Raw genomic sequence first — 24,344 nt, 5'->3', positions numbered from 1 at the left:
AGAAGTGAAAATAGGCTTTCCTGAGTAGCTGGGGTGACATGCATAGGTGACATTGATGTTCGATTTAATTATTTATGGAAGGAGGTGGAATTTTTTGTTTCGATTATTGATGAACTAAATTCAATTTTTCATGTTGATGAGTGACTTCACTGATTTTTGTTTGTTTCATTCATATCTTTATGTTTAACACCGAGTAGTTGTTAATATAATTGGTTGACTTCAAATTGAAAAAGGGGTTTTTTTATTTAAACTAAATTGATATTATAAGGTTTCAATAGATGCTGCTAGTTTATTTAAAGTAATGCTGGTTGAATCACTGTGGTTTTGCAAGGGAGTTTTCTATGAAATACATAAGGAGATTGTTGATTTGATGGAGAATATGATCCCTTTAAAAATGAAATCCTTGAAAGATGAGTGCATGAAATCAGTTAGCAAAGTGAAGGATTGATCCATAGTCTATAGGGTGTGGCAATAATTGGCAACATGGAGCAGAATAGCTATCCAAATGATGATACAAGACTTATCAGTGCTCCACTTGGGTATGTGTAGTGTAATATCAAGTTGTAGTAGATGGTAGATGTTGGTGCAACAAAATTTCAATTTATGTGTTTTGGTAAGTAAAGTTTTATAGACAAAAAAAATATAAGACAGGTCATAGCTAAATAATTTTAGAGATGAAGGCATGAATAGCCTCTACACATATTGAATTTGCTAACCAAATTATCACACGTTATGCCATGCTATAGAGGGAAAGCTTTAAATGGAGATAATGTAGTCTATAATCTCACCAACATTAGAGCACCCTTAACTTCAGAATTATTTACTAGGTTTCACAAAGTTCATAGTTTAGATGATATTTCATTTGATTGAAATTAAGTTCACTTTCTGCATTGTCTTATTCTAGATGGGTATCAAAGGCAAGAAAAAGAAGGAATTAATTCAATTGATCAATTAGAAACATTTTGAGCTATAGGATTCTCTAAGTTGTATAAATTATGACACTCATGTGATAAAATTAGAGAATAAGTAATACATAAATTTCTTTTGAAATTTGAGTAGTATGTTTTTAGACATTTTCAGTGAATGGTTTTCTAATTAGTATTTGATATTTTAATGTGTTCATTTTTTTATTTGTGTGAGATGGATGTTCAATAAGAAGTCTAGGCTCTAAAATTATAGTAGATAAATAATTGTTTTTCTAAGAATGGGTTGAATTCATATAGATTCTAAGAATGAATGGAAATGATATAGAGCATTCATCTTTTCTTGTTTTTGTCTAAAGAATTATTCTGTATGTAATTTTTTTATAATTTTATAAATAATTTAATTTTTATACTTTTTAATTTGATTTAATTAATTCTTCATAATGCGCCCTCCGCTTATAGATTTTCATTTCAGTAACCAATCGTGAAATAGTCATTTTGACATGCAATAGTTGAAAAGGCCATGACACACATTTTGGTGAAAGAGAGTAGTTGATGTATTGCAAAACAATGGCTGCTAGCCACTAGTTGTTTGAAACATTGCAATGACATGACAGAGATTTTGATAAGAAGGAATATATCCAACGGTTATAAAATTGTATTCAGTAATTACATAGTGTGATGCACGATATGCGTTCAGTAATTCCATAAATGACTAAGTATTATTTTAAACAGTGCATATTTGATCTGGACTATTTCAAGTGAAAAAATTCTAAATAGATCCTCTATTAAAGTGTGAAGATATTAGAGACTGCATTCTAACAGTTTGAATAATTTGAATCCTAGCAATTTACTAAGCACCCATAATTTGTCAGAATTTGCAATGAATTTTGTAAAATCAATTTATTTTAGCAAACAAATCTTGTCCAAGAAGGAAATTGCAGAGGCAAAATCTCTGTCTGGAATGTCATATACATATATTGTTATCCCTATCAAGAAGGCCATATATACCTATATCAATATTGGCGTCTGCAGAAGCAGAAGCTCTCTCAAGAAGCCTATATACCTATATCATTATTTCCTTCACCCTGTATCCTTAGAGAAATTCCCTAAAACCCAATATCATGAATCTGGAGAGATGTTCCAACAAAACAAATGAAGCTATAGTAGCAAGTGTGGAGCTGGCTCGTACAATTGGCCATGCAAAAATTACAATAGTTCACTTGGCCATTGCTCTCATCAATGATAAGTGTGGACTACTAAGATAGGTAATGTTGTCAAGTACTCCTGGTGGAGACAAAGCAGTGGAGTCGGTCAAGAGAATTCTGTATGACTACCTAGAATGTTTACCTATTAATGGCTCCGGCTTTATTGCACACGAAATCCCTCGAAGCACTATTGTTACAAATTGTATCTGAAGAACACAAAGTGCGAGGAATATAAATGATGACCATATTTTGGCAGTACACCACCTGGTTGTTGGTCTATTGTAGGACCTGCAAATTATCAAGTGCTTCAAGGAAGCAGGATTGGACCCTGCCAATGTAAAATTTCAAGTGGAGAGGGAGGAGGACCCTAAGAATGTACCAAAGGACCTCTTTTCAAATGTAAACAATTTCCCTACCTTCGAGGCATATGGTTGCGACCTTCTAGAAGACACAACAAAGCTTGGTCCAGTGATCGATAGAGATGAAGAAATAGAGCATATCATTAGAATTCTTTGCCGGAAGACAAAGAACAATCCCCTGCTGATTGGAGAGGACAGTGTTGGTAAGACATTAGTGGTAGAGGGGCTGGCCCAACAGATTGTGAGAGGGGATTTGCCAAAGTAAGTTGTCCGGGTTGAGATTTAATTTCTAGATTAAATGTAGCTGTTTAGCTTATTTTTGCTACTAGGAACTGCTCACTTTTTGTGGTTAGATTTGTTGAGGATAATGTTTGTTTGTAGGAAGATTTATAAATATTATTTTTAAAACAATTTTTAATTTTTTTTTATAGCAAATATCCAATTTCAATAAGTAGTTGCTGCTTATCTCCAACCCTTTCTTTTTCCACAGTTTATTTTCATTTGTTATAAAATATATGTTTCATAAAAGTAGGAAAAGATTTTAAATTATCTTTTTATCAATATTTTTGAAAACTAATTTAAATAGCAACATAAAGACATCACATAAAGGTACGAACTATGACATAAAAGTACAGACATTTTCTTTCCTTTTTCTTAATGTTTGATGTATAAAAGGTGACCCATAAATTGCAGCTCTTTCAATTGATTTAGGAAGTAATGAACTTGCATTGGGAGAACTTTGAGATTAATGGAATTTCTTTGGGATGTTGCAATAATTTGATGGAGGTTAGATTGATAGCGTTGGACATGGGATCCTTAGTAGCTGGAGTGGGTTGCATGGGTAACTTTGAGGACCGTGTTAAGTCTGTATCCGAGGACTTAGAGAAAACTCAAGGAATAGTAATATTGTTTATAGATAAATTGCACTTCGTTCTTGGATACCGTGAGTTATTCTTGTTATTGTTGTTTTGCATTTTCTTCATGATTATAAAGTTAAAACTCATGATCAGAAGCTATCACTATAACTAGTTGACCATGAGATTTGTTTTATGTTCAGTAGATGTTGATAATTTACTTGCACAAATGCTTCCTCGCCGTCAACTGAAGTGTGTCAGAGTAACTACATTTGATGAGTATAGCAAATGTGTAGAGAAGAATTTTGAGTTCAGGCATCATTTCCAGTAGGTTGGCCAATTTATAACTTCTATTTTAGTGCTTCCTTTTCATTGTATGATCACGGATAGCTTGAATATCATATACAAAATCTCATTTGAAGACTAAAAATGTTAAAATAGTTAAAATAGACTTATTTTTTCCAAACGTAATTGTGTTGTGTCATGGCCATATGCCACTTTGTGAATAGTGTACCTTATTGACTATTTCTTGTAGGTGTTCGTGGCTAAACCCAGTGTTCCTGAAGCCATCAAAATTTTGCGTAGTTTGAGAGAAACATATGAAGGGCACTATAGTGTGAGGATCATGGACAGTGCATTAGTGGTTGCTGCCCAATTATGTAGTTTTCATATAACTAGTAAGTTCACAAATATATGAGATTTGATCAGATAATTTTGTAAACTTATTGTCTTTATTTTAAATTCTTAGACTCTTAATGAGGCTTGAGACCTTAATTTTACTTCAAGTAGAATGCATGCATTTTTTGTGTGCTTTCATGTTAAAGTGTTTCATTATTGTTTCCATGTTTGGATTCTGAGCAAGTCACCATCTTCTTGGCAAACCAATTGATCTTCTTGATGGAGCATGCATAAATGTGAGAGCGCGGTTAGATAGTACACAAAAAGAAATTCATAGTCTTGAAAAAAAAAATACTCAACTGGAAGTTGAGCTACATGTGCCTGAAAGGGAGAAAGATAAAGCAAGGCAGGCTAGGCTGGTGGAGGTTGGTACTGATATTTACGCTTCTTTTCTTTTTTTAATAGTTCAATTTTAATTCTATCTTGCTTGAGCATTATGTTTGCAATGAGGAAGGAAACCTTGTGTGGTTTACAAAGGGGCTTTCCATGGGATTTATGGGAACTTACTACTCACATTTTACCGATCGTATAGGTTCAAAAATAGATTACGAATTTGAGGGATGTGATCATCCCTCTCAAAATACAGTTGGAGAGTGCCAAATAAAGAGAAAATGAGATCCACCGGTTAAGACAACAACGGCAAGAGTTGATTTCTATCCTACAGGTGGCAGAAAGCTAGATGGATGTGGTGACAATCACTGATTTGAGATATGGGGCACTTGAAGAGATAGATGTGGCAATAGCTCATTGTGAAACAAATGTAGAGTTTTTCGGGCCACATCAAATTGCCGAAGTATGTGTAATCATGTGAAAGTTTTACTACTTGTAATTGGTACTCATGGATATATTGTTGTGTCATACAGGTGCTAAGTCATTGAACGGGTTTTCCTGTTAACAGGCTTATGCAAACTAATAAGGAACGACTCCTGGGCTTGGCTGAATGCTTGCATGAAACAGTCATAGGGCAAGGCGAAGTAGTCAAGGTAGTTGCGGATACCCTGGTCAGATCAAAGATAGGACTTGGGAGAGCACATAATACTTTTGGATCCTTTCTATTCTTGGGACCCACTGGAGTTGGCCAAACAGAGCTTGCAAAGTCTTCGCGGAACAACTGTTTGACGACAAAAACCTGCAAGTGCAGATTGACATGTCTGAATACATGGAGCAATATTTTTTTTCTAAGCTTATGGGTGGTCCGCCTAGGTATGTCGTCTATCACTGCAATATGTTTCTCTCAGATTGCTCTTTTTCCAATTGATTTTCCCTTTTTTAAATAATCAAAATAAGCATTATTTCAGCTAATTTTTAACTAATTACTGTCGATATATTAGTTATGAACAGGGAAGAAAATTGACAGATATAGTTAGAAGATGACCATACTGTGTTTTCTATTTAGTGAAGTAGAGAAGGCGCACGTATCTGTACTGGACATCATTCTTCAGATGCTTGCTAATGGTAGATTGATAGATGGACATGGTCGAACAGTTGACTTCTCCAGCATAGTCATTATAATGAAAACCATCCTTGGATCAAAGAACTTGTTTACAGGACCTAAACACAGATTACAAGCTGCCCAGGAGAGACTGATGCAACAAGTATGTACAATTGAAGAGAACTTGCTTCTTATTCTTTCTTGTACCACTACCCGAAGTCTTCTACTTATGCTTAAAGAATAGATTTGGTGATAAATTATCTTTTCACTTCATTGCAGGTGAGAAAGCACATTTGGCCACAGCTATTAGAAAGTCTTGATGAGATAGTTATTTTTAATCCTCGTCATACTGAGAAGCTGATGGAAGTTATCAGATCCCATATGAAAGATGCAACTGAACTGCTTGCAAGGAGGGGAGTCACCTTGATAGTCTCTGATGCAGATCTAGATCCTTTTCTCACCCAAGACTGTGGTCCTATATGTCTATTTTTTAGAGTTATTTTTCCTCTTCATATAAATTTTTGTTACATGGGTCGATGCTTGTCCAAACTATTATTCAATAGGTGAAAAATTAAGCCTAGCTACTTTTATTGAGAGATTGAATTTTGGGCCTTACATTAGAAGGGTCCTCATCCAAAAGTAGAGTCACATAAATACCTTAATCTAAGCTAGCTTAGCTTCCATTGACCTTCAACAAAAAGTTGAGGATCAATAATCAAAATTATACTACCATTTATTAGTAGATGTAAGTGTACCACACTACACAAATCTTGATAAACGCATTGACTAGCTTGCACAAAATTTAGACCATTAGTAATCTAGGACGTGCTAAAATTGCTTAAATGAAGTAATCTGAAAAATATAAAAATCCTTTTTTATTATGCCTGCAAGTAATCAAATAATAGGCAAAGTTTACCTAGAATCTATTGCTGCTGCAATAATTTACTTCTTTAGCTCCTCTATTATTTGATTATGGAAATTCATAAAAGTTTCTCATTTTGCCGCAACTTCAAAAAAGTTTGATAGAAGTGAAAATAGGCTTGCCTGAGTAGTTGGGGTGACATGCATAGGTGACATCGATGTTCGATTTAATTATTTATGGAAGGAGGTGGAATTTTTTATTTCGATTATTGATTAACTACATTTCGTTTTTCGTGATGATAAGTGACTTTTCTGATTGTTGTTCGTTTCATTTGTATCTTTATGTTTAACACCGAGTTGTTGTTAATATAATTGGTTGACTTCAAATTGACAAAGGGGTTTATTTATTTAAACTAAATTGATGTTATAAGGGTTCAATAGATGCTATTAGTTTATTTAAAGTAATGTAGGTTGAATCACTATGGTTTTGTAGGGGAGTTTTCTATGAAATACATAAGGAGATTGGTGATTTGATGGAGAAGATGATCCCTTTAAAAATGAAATTCTTGAAAGAAGAGTGCATGAAATTATTTAGCAAAGTGAAGGATTGATCCATAGTCTATAGGGTGTGGTAACAATTGGCAAGATGGAGAAAAATAGCTATCCAAATGATGATTCAAGACTTATTAGTGCTCCACTTGGGTATGTCTAGTGTAATATCAGGTTGTAGTAGATGGTAGATGTTGGTGCAAAAAAAAATTCAATTTATGTGTTTTGGTAAGTCAAGTTCAATAGACAAAAAAATATAAGGCAGGTCATAGCTAAATAATTTTAGTGATGAAGGCATGAATAACTTTAAAGATTTCCATATATATATTTTTTTTAAAAGCTCAATTGACTTCCTATGTCATAAGTGAGTGATAGCCTCTACACATATTGAATTTGCTAATCAAATGATCACACGTTATGCCATCCTATAGAGGGAAAACATTAAATGGAGATAATGTAGTCTATAATCTCACCAACATTAGAGCACCCTTAACTTCAGAATTATTTACTAAGTTTCATAGAGTTCATAGTTTAGATGATATTTCATTTGATTGAAATTAAGTTCACTTTTTGCATTGCCTTATTCTAGATGGGTATCAAAGGCAAGAAAAAGAAGGCATTAATTCAATTGATCAATTGGAAAAATTTTGAGCTATAGGATTCTCTAAGTTGTATAAATTATGACACTCATGTGATAAAATTAGAGAATAAGTAATACATAAATTTCTTTTGAAATTTGAGTAGTATGTTTTTGCATATTTTCAATGAATGGTTTTCTGATTAGTATTTGATATTTTAATGTGTTCATTTTTTTATTTGTGTGAGATGGATGTTCAATAAGAAGTCTAGACTCTAAAAGCATAGTAGATGAATAATTGTTTCTCTAAGAATGGGTTGAATTGATATAGATTCTAAGAACGAATGGAATTGATATAGAGCATTCATATTTTCTTGTTTTTGTCTAAAGAATTATTCTATATGTAATTTGTTTATAATTATATAAATAATTTAATTTTTATACTTCTTAATTTGATTTAATTAATTCTTCATAATGCCCCCTCCCCTTATAGATTTTCATTTCAGTAACCAATCGTGAAACAATCATTTTGACATGCAATAGTTGAAAAGGCCGTGACACATTTTGGTGAAGGAGAGTAGTGGATGTATTGAAAAATGATGGTTGCTAGCCACCAGTTGTTTGAAACTTTGCAATGACATGACAAAGATTTTGATAAGAAGGAATATATCCAATAGTGATATGATTGTATTCAGTAATTACATAGTGTGATGCATGATATGCATTCAGTAATTCCATAAATGACTAAGTATTATTTGAAATAGTGCATATTTGATCTGGACTGTTTCAAGTGAAAAAATTCTGAATAGATCCTCTATTGAAGTGTGAAGATATTAGAGAGTGAATTCTGACAGTTTGGATAATTTGAATCCTAGCAATTTACTAAGCACCCATAATTTGTCAGAATTTGCAATGTATTTTGTAAAATCAATTTATTTTAGCAAAAAAATCTTGTCCAGGAAGGAAATTGCAGAGGTAAAATCTCTGTCTAGAATGTCGTATACATGTATTGTTATCACCGTCAAGAAGGCCATATATACCTATATCGGTATTGGCATCTGTAGAAGCAGAAGCTCTCTCAAGAAGCCTATATACCTATATCATTATTTCCTTCACCTTGTAGCCTTAGAGAAATTCCCTAAAACCAAATATCATGAATCTGGAGAGATGTTCCAACAAAAAAAATGAAGCTATAGCAGCAATTGTGGAGTTGGCTCGTACAATTGGCCATGCACATGTTACAATAGTTCACCTGGCCATTGCCCTCATCGAGGATAAGCATGGACTGCTAAGATAGGTAATCTTGTCAAGTACTCCTGGAGGAGATGAAGCAGTGGAGTTGGTGAAGAGAGTTCTGTATCACTACCTAGAATTTTTACCTATTAATGGTTCTGGCTCTACTACACATGAAATCCCTCAAAGCACTAATGTTATAAATTGTATCCGAAGTGCAAAAAGCATGAGGAAGAGAAACGATGACCATATTTTTGCGGTGCACCACCTAGTTATTTGTCAATTGTAGGACCTGCAAATTATCGAGTGCTTCAAGGAAGCAGGCGTGGACCCTACCAATGTAAAATTTCAAGTGGAGAGGGAGGGGTACCCTAAGAATGTACCAGAGGACCTCTTTTTGGATGTAAACAATTTCCCTACCCTCAAGGCATATGGTCACGACCTTCTAGAAGACACAGCGAAGCTTGGTCCAGTGATCGACATAGATGAAGAAATAGAGCATATCATTAGCATTATTTGCTGGAAGATGAAGAACAATCCCCTGCTGATTGGAGAGGACGGTGTTGGTAAGACATCAGTGGTCGAGGGGCTGGCCCAACAGATTGTGAGAGGGGATTTTCCAAAGTAAGTTGTCCAGGTTGAGATTTGATTTCAAGATTAAATGTAGCTTTTCAGCTTTTTTTTGCTACTAGGAACTGCTCATCTTTTTGTGGTTAGATTTGTTGAGGATAATGTTTGTTTGTAGGAAGATTTATAAATATTATTTTTAAAACAATTTTTTTTTTTTTTATAGCAAATATCCAATTTCAATAAGTAGTTGGTACTTATTTCCAACCCTTTCTTTTTCCACAGTTTATTTTCATTTGTTATAAAATATATGTTTCATAAAACTAGGAAAAGATTTTAAATTATCTTTTTATCAATATTTTTGAAAACTAATTTAAATAGCCACATAAAGACATGACATAAAAGTACGGACTATGACATAAAACAACGAACTTTTTCTTTCGTTTTTCTAAATGTTTGATGTATAAAAGGTGACCCATAAATTGCAGCTCTTTTAATTGATTTAGGAAGTAATGAAATTGCATTGGGAGAACTTTGAGATTGATGGAATTTCTTTGGGATGTTGCAATAATTTGATGGAGGTTAGATTGATAGTGTTGGACATGGGAGCCTTAGTAGCTGGAGTGGCTTGCATGGGTAACTTTGAGGACCGTCTTAAGTCTGTATCCGAGGACTTAGAGAAAACTCAAGGAAGAGTAATATTATTCATAGATAAATTGCACTTGGTTCTTGGATCCCATGAGTTACTCTTGTTATTGTTGTTTTGTGTTTTCGTCATGATTATAAAGTTAAAACTCATGATCAGAAGCTGTCACTATAACTAGTTGACCACGAGATTTGTTTTATGTTTAGTAGATGTTGATAATTTATTTACACAAATGCTTGCTCACGGTCAATTGATGTGTGTTGAAGTAACTACATTTGATGAGTGTAACAAATGTGTAGAGAAGAATTCTGAGTTCAAGCATCATTTCCAGCAGGTTGTCCAATTTATATCTTCTATTTTAGTGCTTCCTTTTCATTGTATGATCATGGATAACTTAAATATCACATACGAAATCTCATTTGAAGACTAAAAATGTTAAAATAGTTAAAATTGACTTTTTTTTTCCAAACATAATTGTGTTGTGTCATGGCCATATGCCACTTTGTGAGTAGTTTACCTTATTGATTGTTTCTTGTAGGTGTTCGTGGATGAACCCAGTGAGCCTGACGCCATCAACATTTTGCACAGTTTGAGAGAAATGTACGAAGGGCACTATAGTGTCAGGATCATGGACAGTGCATTAGTGGTTGTTGCCCAATTATCCAGTTGTCATATAACTGGTAAGTTCACAAATATATGAGATTTTATCAGATAATTTTGTAAACTTATTGTCTTCATTTCAAATTCTTAGACTCTTGATGAGGCTTGAGACCTTAATTTTACTTCAAGCAGAATGCATGCATTTTTTGTGCACTTTCATGTAAAAGCATTTCATTATTGTTTCCATGCTTGGATTCTAAGTAGGTCTCCATCTTCCTAGCAAAGCAATTGATCTACTTGATGGAGCGTGCATAAATGTGAGAGCGTGGTTAGATAGTACACAAAAAGAAATTCGTAGTCTTGAAAAACAAATTACTCAACTGGAAGTTGACCTGCATGCGCCCAAAAAGGAGAAAGATAAAGCAAGGCAGGCTAGGTTGGTGGAGGTTGGTACTGATATTTAGGGTCCTTTTCTTTTTTTAATAATTCAATTTTAATTCTATCTCACTTGAGCATTATGTTTGCAATGAGGAAGGAAACCTTGTGTTGTTTGCAAGGGGGCTTTCCATTCAATTTATGGGAACTTACTACTCACATTTTACAAATCGTATATGTTCAAAAAGAGATTACGAATTTGAAGGATGCGATCATCCCTCTCAAAATATAGTTGGAGAGTGCCAAAGAAAGAGGAAATGAGATCCGCCGGTTAAGCAAATAGTGGGAAGAGTTGATGTCTACCCTGCAGGTGGCAGAAAGCCAGATGGATTTGGTGACAATCACTGATTTGAGATACGGGGCACTTGAAGAGATATATGCGGGAATAGCTCATTGTGAAACAAATGCAGAGTTTGTCAAGCCACGTCAAATTACAGAGGTATGTGTAATCCTTCGAGGGTTGTTCTACTTGTAAGTGGTACTCACGGATATATTGCTGTGTCATACAGGTGGTAAGTCGTTGGATGAGTATTCCTATTTACAAGCTTATGCAAACTCATAAGGAACGGCTCCTGGGCTTGGCTGAACGCTTGCATGAAATAGTCATTGGGCAAGGCGAAACAGTCAAGGAAGTTGTGGATTCCTCAATCAGATCAAAGATAGGACTTGGGAGAGCACATATAACTACTAGATCCTTTCTATTCTTCGAACCCACTGGAGTCGGCCAAAGAGAGCTTGCAAAGGCTCTTGCGGAACAACTGTTTGACAAAAAAAAGCTACTAGTGTAGATTGACATGTCTAAATACACGGAACAACATTCTATTTCCAGGCTTATCGGTGCTCCGCCTGGTTATGTCGTCTATCACTACAATAGGTTTCTCTCAGATTGCTCTTTTTCCAATTGTTTTTCCCTTTTTTACGTAATCAAAATAAGCATTATTTCAGCTGAGTTTTAACCAATTACTACCGATATATTAGTTGTGAAGAGGGAAAAAAATTGACAGATACAGTTAGAAGATGACCGTACTGTATTGTTCTATTTAGTGAAGTAGAGAAGGCATGTATCTGTACTGGACATCATTCTTCAGATGCTTGCTAATTGGTAGATTGACAGATGGACATAGTCGAACGGTTGACTTCTCCAGCACAGTCATTATAATGACAACCATCCTCGAATTAGAGAACTTGTTTGCAGGATATGGACGCAGATTACAAGCTGGCCAGGTGGGACTGATGCAACAAGTATGTAAAATTGAAGAGAACTTGCTTATTATTCTTTCTTGTACCACCACCCGAAGTGATCTTCTTATGCTTAAAGAAAAGATTTCGTGATAAATTATCTTTTAACTTCATTGCAGGTGAGAAAGCACATCAGGCCACAGCTGTTAGAAAGTCTTGATGAGATACTTATTTTTAATCCTCTTCAAACTGAGGAGCTGACGGAAGTTGTCAGATCCCATATAAAAGATGCAACTGAACTGCTTGCAAGGATGGGAGTCACCTTGATAGTCTCTGATGCAGCTCTAGATCTTGTTCTCGACGAAGTCTATGGTCATGTATGTCTATTTTTGAGAGTTATTTTTCCTCTTCATATAAATTTGTGTTACATGGTTCGATGCTTGTCCAAACTATTATTCAATAGGTGAAAAATGAAGCCTAGCTACTTTTATTGAGAGATTGAATTTTGGGCCTTACATTAGAAGGGTCCTCATCAAAAATTAGAGTCACATAAATACCTTAATCTAAGCTAACTTAGCTTCCATTGACCTTCAACAAAAAGTTGAGGATCGATAATGAAAATTATACTACCTTTTATTAGTAGATGCAAGCGTACCACACTACACAAATCCCGATAAACGAATTGACTTGCTTGCACAAAATTTAGACCATCAGTAATCTAGGACATGCTAAAATAGCTTAAACGAAGTAATCTAAAAATATATAAAAACTCCTTTTTTATTATGCCTGCAAGTAATCAAATAATAGGCAAATTTTACTTAGAATCCATTGCCGTTGTGACCATTTACTTCTTTAGCTCCTCTGTTATTTGATTATGGAAATTCATAAAAGTTTCTAATTTTTCCACAACTTCCAAAAATTTTGATAGAAGTGAAAATAGGCTTTCCTGAGTAGCTGGGGTGACATGCATAGGTGACATTGATGTTCGATTTAATTATTTATGGAAGGAGGTGGAATTTTTTTTTTCGATTATTGATGAACTACATTTGGTTTTTCGTGATGATGAGTGACTTTTCTGACTTTTGTTTTTTTCATTCATATCTTTATGTTTAATGCCAAGTGGTTGTTAATATAATTGGTTGGCTTCAAATTGAAAAAGGGGTTTGTTTATTTAAACTAAATTGATGTTGCTAGTTTATTTAAAGGGTTGAATAAATGTTGCTAGTTTATTTAAAGTAATGTTGGTTGAATCACTGTGGTTTTGCAAGGAAGTTTTCTATGAAATACATAAGGAGATTGGTGATTTGATAGAGAATATGATCCCTTTAAAAATGAAATTCTTGAAAGAAGAGTGCATGAAATCAGTTAGCAAAGTGAAGGATTGATCCATAGTTTTTAGGGTGTGGCAATAATTGGCAAGATGGAGCAAAATAGCTATCTGAAGGATTATTCAAGACTTATCGGTGCTCCACTTGGGTATGTCTAGTGTAATATCAAGTTGTAGTAGATGGTAGATGTTGGTGCAAAAAAATTTCAATTTATGTGTTTTGGTAAGTCAAGTTTAATAGAGAAAAAAATATAAGGCAGGTCATAGCTAAATAATTTTAGTGATGAAGGCATGAATAACTTTCAAGATTTCAATTTTTTTTTCTTTTTTAAAAGCTCAATTAACTTCCTATGTCATAAGTGAGTGATAGCCTCTATACATATTGAATTTGGTAACCAAATTATCACACGTTATGCCATGGTATAGAGGGAAAACATTAAATGGAGATAATGTAGTCTATAATCTCACCAACATTAGAGCACCCTTAACTTCAGAATTATTTACTAAGTTTCACAGAGTTCATAGTTTAGATGATATTTCATTTGATGGAAATTAAGTTCACTTTCTGCATTGTCTTATTCTAGATGGGTATCAAAGGCAAGAAAAGGAAGGCATTAATTCAATTGATCAATTGGATACATTTTGAGCTATAGGATTCTCTAAGTTGTATAAATTATGACACTTGTGTGATAAAATTAGAGAATAAGTAATACATAAATTTCTTTTGAAATTTGAGTAGTATGTTTTCGGACATTTTCAGTGAATGGTTTTAAGATTAGTATTTGATATTTTAATGTGTTCATTTTTTTATTTGTGTGAGATGGATATTCAATAAGAAGTCTAGAGTCTAAAAGTATAGTAGATGAATAATTGTTTTTCTAAGAATGTGTTGAAATGATATAGATTCTAAGAATGAATGGAATTGATATAGAGCATTCATCTTTTCTTGTTTTTGTCTAAAGAATTATTCTATATATAATTTATTTATAATTATATAAATAATTTAATTTTTATACTTTTTAATTTGATTTAATTTATTCTTCATAATGCCCCCTCCCCTTATAGATTTTCATCTCAGTAACCAATCGTGAAACAGTCATTTTGACATGCAATAGTTGAAAAGGCCGTGACACACATTTTTGATGAAAGAGAGTAGTGGGTGTATTGCAAATGATGGTTGCTAGCCACCAGTTATTTGAAACTTTGCAATGAAATGACAGAAGTTTTGATAAGGAGGAATATATGCAACGGTTATACAATTGTATTCAGTAATTACATAGTGTGAATCATGATATGAATTCAGTAATTCATAAAATGACTAAGTATTATTTGAAATAGTGGATATTTGATTTGGATTGTTTCAAGTGAATTTTTTTTGAATATATCCTCTATTAAAGTGTGAAGATATTAGAGAGTGAATTCTGATAGTTTGAATAATTTGAATCCTAGCAATTTACTAAGCACCCATAATTTTTCAGAATTTGCAATGGATTCTGTAAAATCAATTTATTTTAGCAAAAAAATATTGTCTAGGAAGGAAATTGTAGAGGCAAAATCTCTGTCTAGAATGTCGTATACATATATTGTTATCACCGTCAAGAAGGCCATATATACCTATATCGGTATTGGCGTCTGCAGAAGTAGAAGCTCTTTCAAGAAGCCTGTATACCTATATCATTATTTCCTTGACCCTGTAGCCTTAGAAAAATTCCCTAATACCCAATATCATGAATCTGGAGAGATGTTCCAACAAAACAAATGAAGGTATAGCAACAAGTGTGGAGCTGGCTTGTACAATTGGCCATGCACAAGTTACAATAGTTCACCTAGCCATTGCCCTCATCAAGGATAACCGTGGACTGCTAAGATAGTTAATCTTATTAAGTACTCCTAGTGGAGACGAAGCAGTGGAGTCGGTCAAGAGATTTCTGTATCACTACCTAGATGTTTACCTATTAATGGCTCCAGCTCTACTACGCAGGAAATCCCTTGAAGCACTATTGTTACAAATTGTATCCGAAGTGCACAAAGCGTGAGGAAGAAAAATGATAACCATATTTTGGTGGTGCACCACCTAGTTGTTGGTCTATTGCAAGACCTACAAATTATTGAGTGCTTCAAGGAAGCAGGCGTGGACCCTGCCAATGTAAAATTTCAAGTGGAGAGGAAGGGGGACCATAAGAATGTACTAGACGACCTCTTTTCGAATGTAAACAATATCCCTACCCTCAAGGCTTATGGTCGCGACCTTCTAGAAGACACAGAGAAGCTTGGTCTAGTGATTGGCAAAGATGAAGAAATAGAGCATATCATTAGAATTCTTTGCCAGAAGACAAAGAATAGTCCCCTGCTGATTTGAGAGGATGGTGTTGGTAAGACATCAGTGGTAGAGGGGCTCACCAAATGGATTGTGAGAGGGGATTTGCCAAAGTAAGTTGTCCAAGTTGAGATTTAATTTCTAGATTAAATGTAGCTATTCAGCTCATTTTTTCTACTTGGAATTGCTCATCTTTTTGTGGTTAGATTTGTTGAGGATAATGCTTGTTTGTAGGAAAATTTATAGATATTACTTTTAAAATAATTTTTAATTTTTTTTTTAGCAAATATATAATTTCAATAAGTAGTTGCTGCTTATTTCCAACCCTTTCTTTTTCCACAGTTTATTTTAATCTTTTATTAAATATATGTTTCATAAAAGTAGGAAAAAATTTTAAATTATCTTTTTATCAACATTTTTGAAAATAGATTTAAATAGCTACATAAAGACATGACATAAAAGTGCGGACTATGACATAAAAGTACAGACTTTTTCTTTCCTTTTTCTTAATGTTTGATATATAAAAGGTGACCCATAAATTGCAACTCTTTTAATTGATTTAGGAAGTAATGAACTTGCATTGGGAGAAATATGAGATTGATGGAATTTCTTTGGGATGTTGCAATAATTTGATGGAGGTTAGATTGATAGCGTTGGACATGGGAACCTTAGTAGCTGGAGTGGGTTGCATGGGTAACTTTGAGGACCATGTTAAGTCTGTATGTGAGGACTTAGAGAAAACTCAATGAAGAGTAATATTGTTTATAGATAAATTGCACTTGGTTCTTGGATCCCGTGCGTTATTCTTGTTATTGTTGTTTTGCATTTTCTTAATGATTATAAACTTAAAACTCATGATAAGAAGCTGTCACTATAACTAGTTGACCAAGAGATTTTTTTAATGTTCAGTAGATGTTGATAATTTATTTACACAAATGCTTGCTCACGGTCAATTGAAGTGTGTCAGTGTAACTGTATTTGATGAGTATAACAAATGTGTAGAGAAGAATTTTGAGTTTAGGCATCATTTCCAGTAGGTTGTTCAATTTATAACTTCTATTTTAGTGCTTCCTTTTCATTCTATGATCATGGATAGCTTAACTATCACATACGAAATCTCATTTGAAGACTAAAAATGTTAAAATAGTTAAAATAGACTTATTTTTTCCTAACGTAATTGAGTCATGTCATGGCCATATGCCACTTTGTGAATAGTTTACCGTATTGACTATTTTTTGTAGGTGTTCGTGGTTGAACCCAGTGTGCCCGATGCCATCAACATTTTGCACAGTTCGAGAGAAACATACGAAGGGCACTATAGTGTGAGGATCATGGATAGTGCATTAGTGATTGCTGCCCAATTATCCAGTTGTCATATAACTGGTAAGTTCACAAATATATGAGATTTGATTAGATAATTTTGTAAACTTATTGTCTTCATTTTAAATTCTAGACTCTTGATGAGGCTTGAGACCTTAATTTTACTTCAAGCAGAATGCATGCATTTTTTGTGCGCTTTCATGTAAAAGTGTTTCGTTATTTTTTCCATGTTTGGATTTTGAGCAGGTTGATATCTTCCTGGCAAAGCAATTGATCTTCTTGATGGAGCATGCATAAATTTGAGAGCGCGGTTAGATAGTACACAAAAATAAATTTGTATTCTTGAAAAAAAAAATACTCAACTGGAAGTTGAGCTGCATGCGCCTGAAAAGGAGAAAGATAAAGAAAGGCAGGCTAGGCTGGTGGAGGTTGGTACTAATATTTACTCTCCTTTTCTTTTTTTAATAGTTCAATTTTAATTCTATCTCACTTGAGCATTATGTTTGCAATCAGGAAGGAAACCTTGTGTGGTTTGCAAGGGGGCTTTCTATGGGATTTATGGGAACTTACTATCACATTTTACCAATCGTATAGGTTTGAAAAGAGATTAAAAATCCGAGGGATGCGATCATCCCTCTCAAAATACAGTTGGAGAGTGCCAAAGAAAGAGGAAATGAGATCCCCAGGTTAAGGCAACAACGGGAAGAGTTGATGTCTACCCTACAGGTGGCAGAAAGCTAGATGGATGTGGCGACAATCATCGATTTGAGATACGGGACACTTGACATTGCAGAGGTATGTGTAATCATGCGAGAGTTCTACTACTTATAATTGGTAATCATGGATATATTGCTATGTCATATAGGTAGTAAGTCATTGGACGAGAATTCCTGTTAACAGGCTTATGCAAACTGATAAGGAACAACTCCTGGGCTTGGCTGAATGCTTGCATGAAATAGTCGTTGGGCAAGGCAAAGCAATCAAGGCAGTTACGGATGCCTTGGTCAGATCAAAGACAGAACTTGGGAGAGCGCATAAAACTAATGGATCATTTCTATTCTTGCGACCCATTGGAGTGGGCCAAATAGAGCTTGCAAAGGCTCTTGCAAAACAACTGTTTGATGACAACAACCAGCTAGTGCAGATTGACATGTCTGAATACATGGAACAAAATTTTGTTTCCAGGCTTATCAGTGCTCCGCCTAGGTATGTCGTCTATCATTACAATAGGTTTCTATCAGATTGTTCTTTTTCCAATTTATTTTCCATGTTTTAGGTAATCGAAATAAGCATTATTTCAATTGAGTTTTAACCAATTACTACAAATATATTAGTTATGAAGAGGGCAAAAAATTGATAGATACAGTCAGAAGACGATTGTACTGTGTTGTTATATTTAGTGAAGTAGAGAAGGCGCATGTATCTGTACTGGACATCATTCTTCAGATGCTTGCTAATGTTAGATTGACAGATGGACATGGTTAAACCGTTGACTTCTCTAGCATATTCATTATAATGACAACCATCCTCGGATCAAAGAACTTGTTTGCAGGACCTGGACGCAGATTACAAGTTGGCCAGGTGACATTGATGCAACAAGTATGTACAATTTAAAAGAACTTGCTTCTTATTGTTTCTCGTACCAGTACCCGAAGTGATCTACTTATGCTTAAAGAAAAGTGTTGGTGATATATTATCTTTTGAATTCATTGCAGGTGAGAAAGCACATCAAGCCACAACTATTAGAAAGTCTTGATGAGATAGTTATTTTTAATCCTCTTTAAACAGAGGAGCTGACATAAGTTGTCAGATCCCATATGAAAGATGCAACTGAAATGCTTGCAAGGACGGGAGTCACCTTGAGAGTCTCTGATGCAGCTCTAGATCTTCTTCTTGCCAGAGATTGTGGTCCAATATGTCTATTTTTGAGAGTTATTTTTCCTCTTCATATAAATTTGTGTTACGTGGTTCGATGCTTGTCCAAACTATTATTCAATAGGTGAAAAATGAAGCCTAGCTACTTTTATTGAGAGATTGAATTTTGGGCCTTACATTAGAGGGGTCCTCATCATAAAGTAGAGTCACATAAATACCTTAATCTAAGCTAGCTTAGCTTCCATTGACCTTCAACAAAAACTTGAGGATTGATAATGAAAATTATACTACCATATATTAGTAGATGTAAGCGTACCACACTACACAAATCCTAATAAACGCATTGACTTGCTTGCACAAAATTTAGACCATCAGTAATCTAGGATGTTCTAAAATAGCTTAAATGAAGTAATCTAAAAATATATAAAAACTCCTTTTTTATTACACCTGCAAGTAATAGAATAATAAGCAAAGTTTACCTAGAATCCATTGCTGCTGCGACTATTAACTTCTTTAGCTCCTCTGTTATTTGATTATGGAAATTCGTAAAAGTTTCTAATTTTTCCGCAACTGCCAAAATTTTTGATAGAATTGAAAATAGGCTTGTTAGACTAGCTAGGGTGACATGCATAGGTGACGTTGATGTTCGATTTAATTATTTATGGAAGGAGGTGGAATTTTTTGTTTCGATTATTGATGAACTACATTTGGTTTTTCGTGTTGATGAGTGATTTTTCTGATTGTTGTTTGTTTCATTCATATCTTTATGTTTAACGCCGAGTGGTTGTTAATATAATTAGTTGACTTCAAATTGACAAAGATGTTTGTTTATTTAAACTAAATTGATGTTATAAGGGTTCAATAGATGCTGCTAGTTTATTTAAAGTAATGCTGGTTGAATCATTGTGATTTTGCAAGGGAGTTTTCTATGAAATACATAAGGAGATTGGTGATTTCATGGAGAAGATGATCCCTTTAAAAATGAAATTCTTGAAAGAAGAGTGCATGAAATCAGTTAGCAAAGTGAAGGAATGATTCATAGTCTGTAGGGTGTGGCAATAATTGGCAAGATGGAGCAGAATAGCTATCCAAATGATGATTCAAGACTTATCGGTGCTCCACTTGGGTATGTCTAGTGTAATACCAAATTATCACACGTTATGCCATGCTATACAGGGAAAACTTTAAATGGAGATAATTTAGTCTATAATCTCACCAACATTAGAGCACCCTTAACTTTAGAATTATTTACTAAGTTTCATAGAGTTCATAGTTTAGATGATATTTCATTTGATTGAAATTATGTTCACTTTTTGCATTTTCTTATTCTAGATGGGTATCAAAGGCAAGAAAAAGAAGGCATTAATTCAATTGATCAATTGGAAACATTTTGAGCTATAGGATGCTCTAAGTTGTATAAATTATGACACTCATGTGATAAAATTAGAGAATAAGTAATACATAAATCTCTTTTTAAATTTGAGTAGTATGTTTTCAGATATTTTCAGTGAATGGTTTTTTTATTAGTATTTGATATTTTAATGTGTTCATTTTTTTATTTGTGTGAGATGGATGTTCAATAAGAAGTCTAGAGTCTAAAAGTATAGTAGATGAATAATAGTTTTTCCAAGAATGGGTTTAAATGATATAGATTCTAAGAATGAATGGAATTGATATAGAGCATTCATCTTTTCTTGTTTTTGTCTAAAGAATTATTCTGTATGTAATTTTTTTTATAATTATATAAATAATTTAACTTTTATAAATTTTAATTTGATTTAATTAATTCTTCATAACGCCCCCTCCCCTTATAGATTTTCATTTCAGTAACCAATCGTGAAACAATCATTTTGACATGCAATAGTTGAAAAGGCCGTGACACACATTTTGGTGAAAGAGAGTAGTGGATGTAATGCAAAACAATGGCTGCTAGCCACCAATTGTTTGAAACTTTGCAACGAAATGATAGAGATTTTGATAAGAAGGAATATATCCAACGTTTATATGATTGTATTCAGTAATTACATAGTGTGATGCGCGACATGCGTTCAGTAATTACATAAATGGCTAAGTATTATTTGAGACAGTGCATATTTGATCTGGACTATTTCAAGTGAAAAAACTCTAAATAGATCCTCTATTAAAGTGTGAGGATATTAGAGAGTGAATTCTGACAGTTTGGATAATTTGAATCCTAGCAATTTGCTAAGCATCCATAATTTGTCAAAATTTGAAATGGATTCTATAAAATCAATTTATTTTAGCAAAAAAATCTTGTCCATGAAGGAAATTGCAGAGACAAAATCTCTGTCCAGAATGTCGTATACATATATTGTTGTCACCATTAAGAAGGCCATATATACCTATATTGGTATTGGCGTCTGCAGAAGCAGAAGCTCTCTCAAGAAGCCTGTATACCTATATCATTATTTCCTTCACCCTGTAGCTGTAGAGAAATTCCCTAAAACCCAATATCATGAATCTGGAGAGATGTTCCAAAAAAAAAAACAAAGCTATAGCAGCAAGTGTGGAGCTAGCTCGTACAATTGGCCATGAACAGGTTACAATAGTTCACCTGGCCATTGCCCTCATTGAGGATAACCATGGACTGCTAATACAGGTAATCTTGTGAAGTACTCCTAGTGGAGACGAAGTAGTGGAGTCAGTCAAGAGAGTTCTGTATCACTACCTAGAATGTTTACCTGTTAATGGCTCTGGCTCTACTACACATGAAATCCCTCGAAGAACTATTGTTACAAATTGTATCCGAAGCACGCAAAGCACGAGGAAGAAATATGATGACCATTTTTTTGCGGTGCACCACATGGTTGTTGGTCTATTGCAGGAGCTACAAATTATCGAGTGCTTCAAGGAAGCAGGCGTGGACCTTGCCAATGTAAAATTTTAAGTGGAGAGGGAGGGGGACCCTAAGAATGTACTAGAGGACCTCTTTTTGAATGTAAAAAAATTCCCTACCCTCAAGGCATATGGTTGCGACCTTCTAGAACACACAATGAAGCTTCGTCCAGTGATCGGTAGAGATGAAGAAATAGACCATATCATTAGAATTCTTTGTCGGAAGACAAAGAACAATCCCCTGCTGATTGGAGAGGATGGTGTTGGTAAGACATCAGTGGTAGAGGGGCTTGCCCAATGGATTGTGAGAGGGGATTTTCAAAAGTTAGTTGTCTAGGTTGAGATTTAATTTCTAGATTAAATGTAGTTGTTTAGCTTATTTTTGCTACTAGGAACTGCTTATTTCCAACCCTTTCTTTTTCCATAGTTTATTTTCATTTTTTATAAAATTTATGTTTCATAAAAGTAGGAAAAGATTTTAAATTATCTTTTTATCAATATTTTTGAAAACTGATTTAAATAGCCACAGAAATACATGACATAAAAGTACAAACTTTTTCTTTCCTTTTTCTTAATGTTTGATGTATAAAAGGTGACCCATAAATTGCAACTCTTTTAATTGATTTAGGAAGTAATGAACTTGCATTAGGAGAACTTTGAGATTGATGGAATTTCTTGGGGATGTTGCAGTAATTTGATAGAGGTTAGATTGATGGCATTGGACATGGGAGCCTTAGTAGCTGGAGTGGGTTGCATGGGTAACTTTGAGGACTGTGTTAAGTCTGTATGCGAGGACTTAGAAAAAACTCAAGGAAGAGTAATATTGTTTATAGATAAATTGCACTTGGTTCTTTGATCTAGTGAGTTATTCTTGTTATTGTTGTTTTACATTTTCTTCATGATTATAAAGTTAAAAGTCATGATTAGAAGCTGTCACTATAATAGGTTAACCAAGAGATTTGTTTTATGTTCAGTAGATGTTGATAATTTATTTGCACAAATGCTTGCTCGCAGTCAACTGAAGTGTGTCAGAGTAAGTACATTTGATGAGTATAACAAATGTGTACAGAAGAATTCTGAGTTCAGGCATCATTTCTAGCAGTTTGGCCAATTTATAACTTCTATTTTAGTGCTTCCTTTTCATTGTATGATCATGGATAGCTTAAATATCACATATGAAATGTCATTTGAAGACTAAAAATGTTAAAATTGTTAAAATTGACTTATTTTTTCCAAATGTAACTGTGTTGTGTCATGGCCATACGCCACTTTGTGAATAGTTTACCTTATTGACTGTTTCTTGTAGTTGTTCATGGCTAAACCCAGTGTGACTGACGCCATCAAAATTTTGCACAATTTGAGAGAAACATAAGAAGGGCACTATAGTGTGAGGATCATGGATAGTGCATTAGTGGTTGCTGCCCAATTATCCTGTTGTCATATAACTGGTAAGTTCACAAATATATGAGATTTGATCAGATAATTTTGTAGGGTTATTGTCTTGATTTTAAATTCGTAGACTCTTGATGAGGCTTGAGACCATAATTTTACTTCAGGCAGAATGCATGCATTTTTTGTGCACTTTCATGTAAAAGAGTTTCATTATTGTTTCCATGTTTGGATTCTAAGCAAGTCACCATCTTCCTGGCAAAGCAATTGATTTTCTTGATGGAGCATGCATAAATTTGAGAGCGCGGTTAGATAGTACAGAAAAAGAAATTCATAGTTTTGAAAAAAAAAATTACTCAATTGGAAGTTGAGCTGCATGCGCCCGAAAAGGAGAAAGATAAAGCTAGGCTGGTGGAGGTTGGTACTGATATTTATGCTCCTTTTCCATTTTTAATAGTTCAATTATAATTCTATCTCGCTTGAGCATTTTGTTTGCAATGAGCAAGGAAACCTTGTGTGGTTTGCAAGGGGGCTTTCCATGGGATTTATGGGAACTTACTACTCACATTTTATCAATTGTATAGGTTCGGAAAGAGATTATGAATTTGAGGAATGCAATCATCCCACTCAAAATATATTTGGGGAGTGCCAAAGAAGGAGGAAATGAGATCTGTCGGTTAAGGCAACAACGGGAAGAGTTGATGTCTACCCTGCAGGTGGCAAAAAGCCAGATAAATGTTGCGACAATCACCGATTTGAGATACAGGGCACTTGAAGAGATAGATGCGATGATAGCTCGTTGTGAAAAAAATGCAAAGTTTTTTGGGCCACATCAAATTGCAGAGGTATCTATAATCATGCGAGAGTTTTACTACTTGTAATTGGTGCTCATGGATATATTGCTATGTCATACAGGTGGTAAGTCATTGGATGGGTATTCTTGTTAACAGGATTATGTGAACTCATAAGGAACGGCTCCTGGGCTTGGCTGAATGCTTGCATGAAACAGTCATTCGGCAAGGCGAAGTAGTCAAGGCAGTTGCAGATGCCTTGGTCAGATCAAAGATAGGACTTGGGAGAGCACATAAAACTACTGGACCCTTTCTATTCTTGGGACCCACTGGAGTTGGCCAAATAGAATTTGCAAAGGCTCTTGCAG

At 34.3% G+C, this 24,344-nt stretch overlaps 2 protein-coding genes and 1 pseudogene across 4 annotated transcripts; all 3 read left to right on the top strand.

Moving 5' to 3' along the window:
* The first annotated feature begins 3,297 nt into the window (after positions 1-3,297).
* LOC149570483 (chaperone protein ClpB1-like) lies at positions 3,298-11,710 on the top strand. The gene is made up of 12 exons (XM_089817186.1): positions 3,298-3,433; positions 3,548-3,671; positions 4,921-5,023; positions 5,164-5,225; positions 5,419-5,617; positions 5,734-5,883; positions 8,964-9,298; positions 9,828-9,936; positions 10,426-10,567; positions 10,752-10,933; positions 11,233-11,361; positions 11,432-11,710. Exons 1-12 carry the CDS (start codon positions 3,298-3,300, stop codon positions 11,708-11,710), a joined length of 1,950 nt encoding a protein of 649 aa, XP_089673312.1.
* LOC149570481 (chaperone protein ClpB1-like) lies at positions 11,506-19,536 on the top strand. 3 transcript variants are annotated; one of them, XM_089817903.1, is made up of 9 exons: positions 11,506-11,796; positions 12,037-12,164; positions 12,281-12,478; positions 16,987-17,128; positions 17,312-17,493; positions 17,660-17,860; positions 17,966-18,271; positions 18,400-18,664; positions 18,781-19,536. In XM_089817903.1, exons 1-5 carry the CDS (start codon positions 11,775-11,777, stop codon positions 17,314-17,316), a joined length of 495 nt encoding a protein of 164 aa, XP_089674029.1. In that variant the 5' UTR covers positions 11,506-11,774; the 3' UTR covers positions 17,317-17,493; positions 17,660-17,860; positions 17,966-18,271; positions 18,400-18,664; positions 18,781-19,536. The 3 variants fall into 3 exon arrangements, with proteins under 3 accessions (XP_089674029.1, XP_089674028.1, XP_089674027.1); XM_089817902.1 differs by having other exon boundaries at positions 11,901-12,164; positions 18,537-18,664; XM_089817901.1 differs by having other exon boundaries at positions 11,901-12,164.
* LOC149570482 (chaperone protein ClpB1 pseudogene) lies at positions 17,807-18,550 on the top strand (annotated as a pseudogene).
* Positions 19,537-24,344: the final 4,808 nt, after the last annotated feature.

The sequence above is a fragment of the Cupressus sempervirens genome, chromosome 3, assembly GCF_028749045.1.
Source record: "Cupressus sempervirens isolate cs-2001-9-10 chromosome 3, ASM2874904v1, whole genome shotgun sequence".
Taxonomy (NCBI): Eukaryota; Viridiplantae; Streptophyta; class Pinopsida; order Cupressales; family Cupressaceae; genus Cupressus; species Cupressus sempervirens.
The sequence above is the reverse complement of the archived record's forward strand: the minus strand, read 5'-3'. Positions and strand labels throughout refer to the sequence as shown.

Coding starts and splice junctions, on each gene's coding strand:
- LOC149570483 (XM_089817186.1), top strand. CDS start 3,298: ATGGGATCCTTAGTAGCTGGAGTGGGTTGCATGGGTAACTTTGAGGAC. Junction 3,672..4,920: donor GAGTTCAGGCATCATTTCCA/GTAGGTTGGCCA, acceptor TCCTGTTAACAG/GCTTATGCAAACTAATAAGG. Junction 5,618..5,733: donor AGGAGAGACTGATGCAACAA/GTATGTACAATT, acceptor ACTTCATTGCAG/GTGAGAAAGCACATTTGGCC.
- LOC149570481 (XM_089817902.1), top strand. CDS start 11,982: ATGTATCTGTACTGGACATCATTCTTCAGATGCTTGCTAATTGGTAGA. Junction 12,165..12,280: donor AGGTGGGACTGATGCAACAA/GTATGTAAAATT, acceptor ACTTCATTGCAG/GTGAGAAAGCACATCAGGCC. Junction 12,479..16,986: donor TCGACGAAGTCTATGGTCAT/GTATGTCTATTT, acceptor TATTTTTTGTAG/GTGTTCGTGGTTGAACCCAG.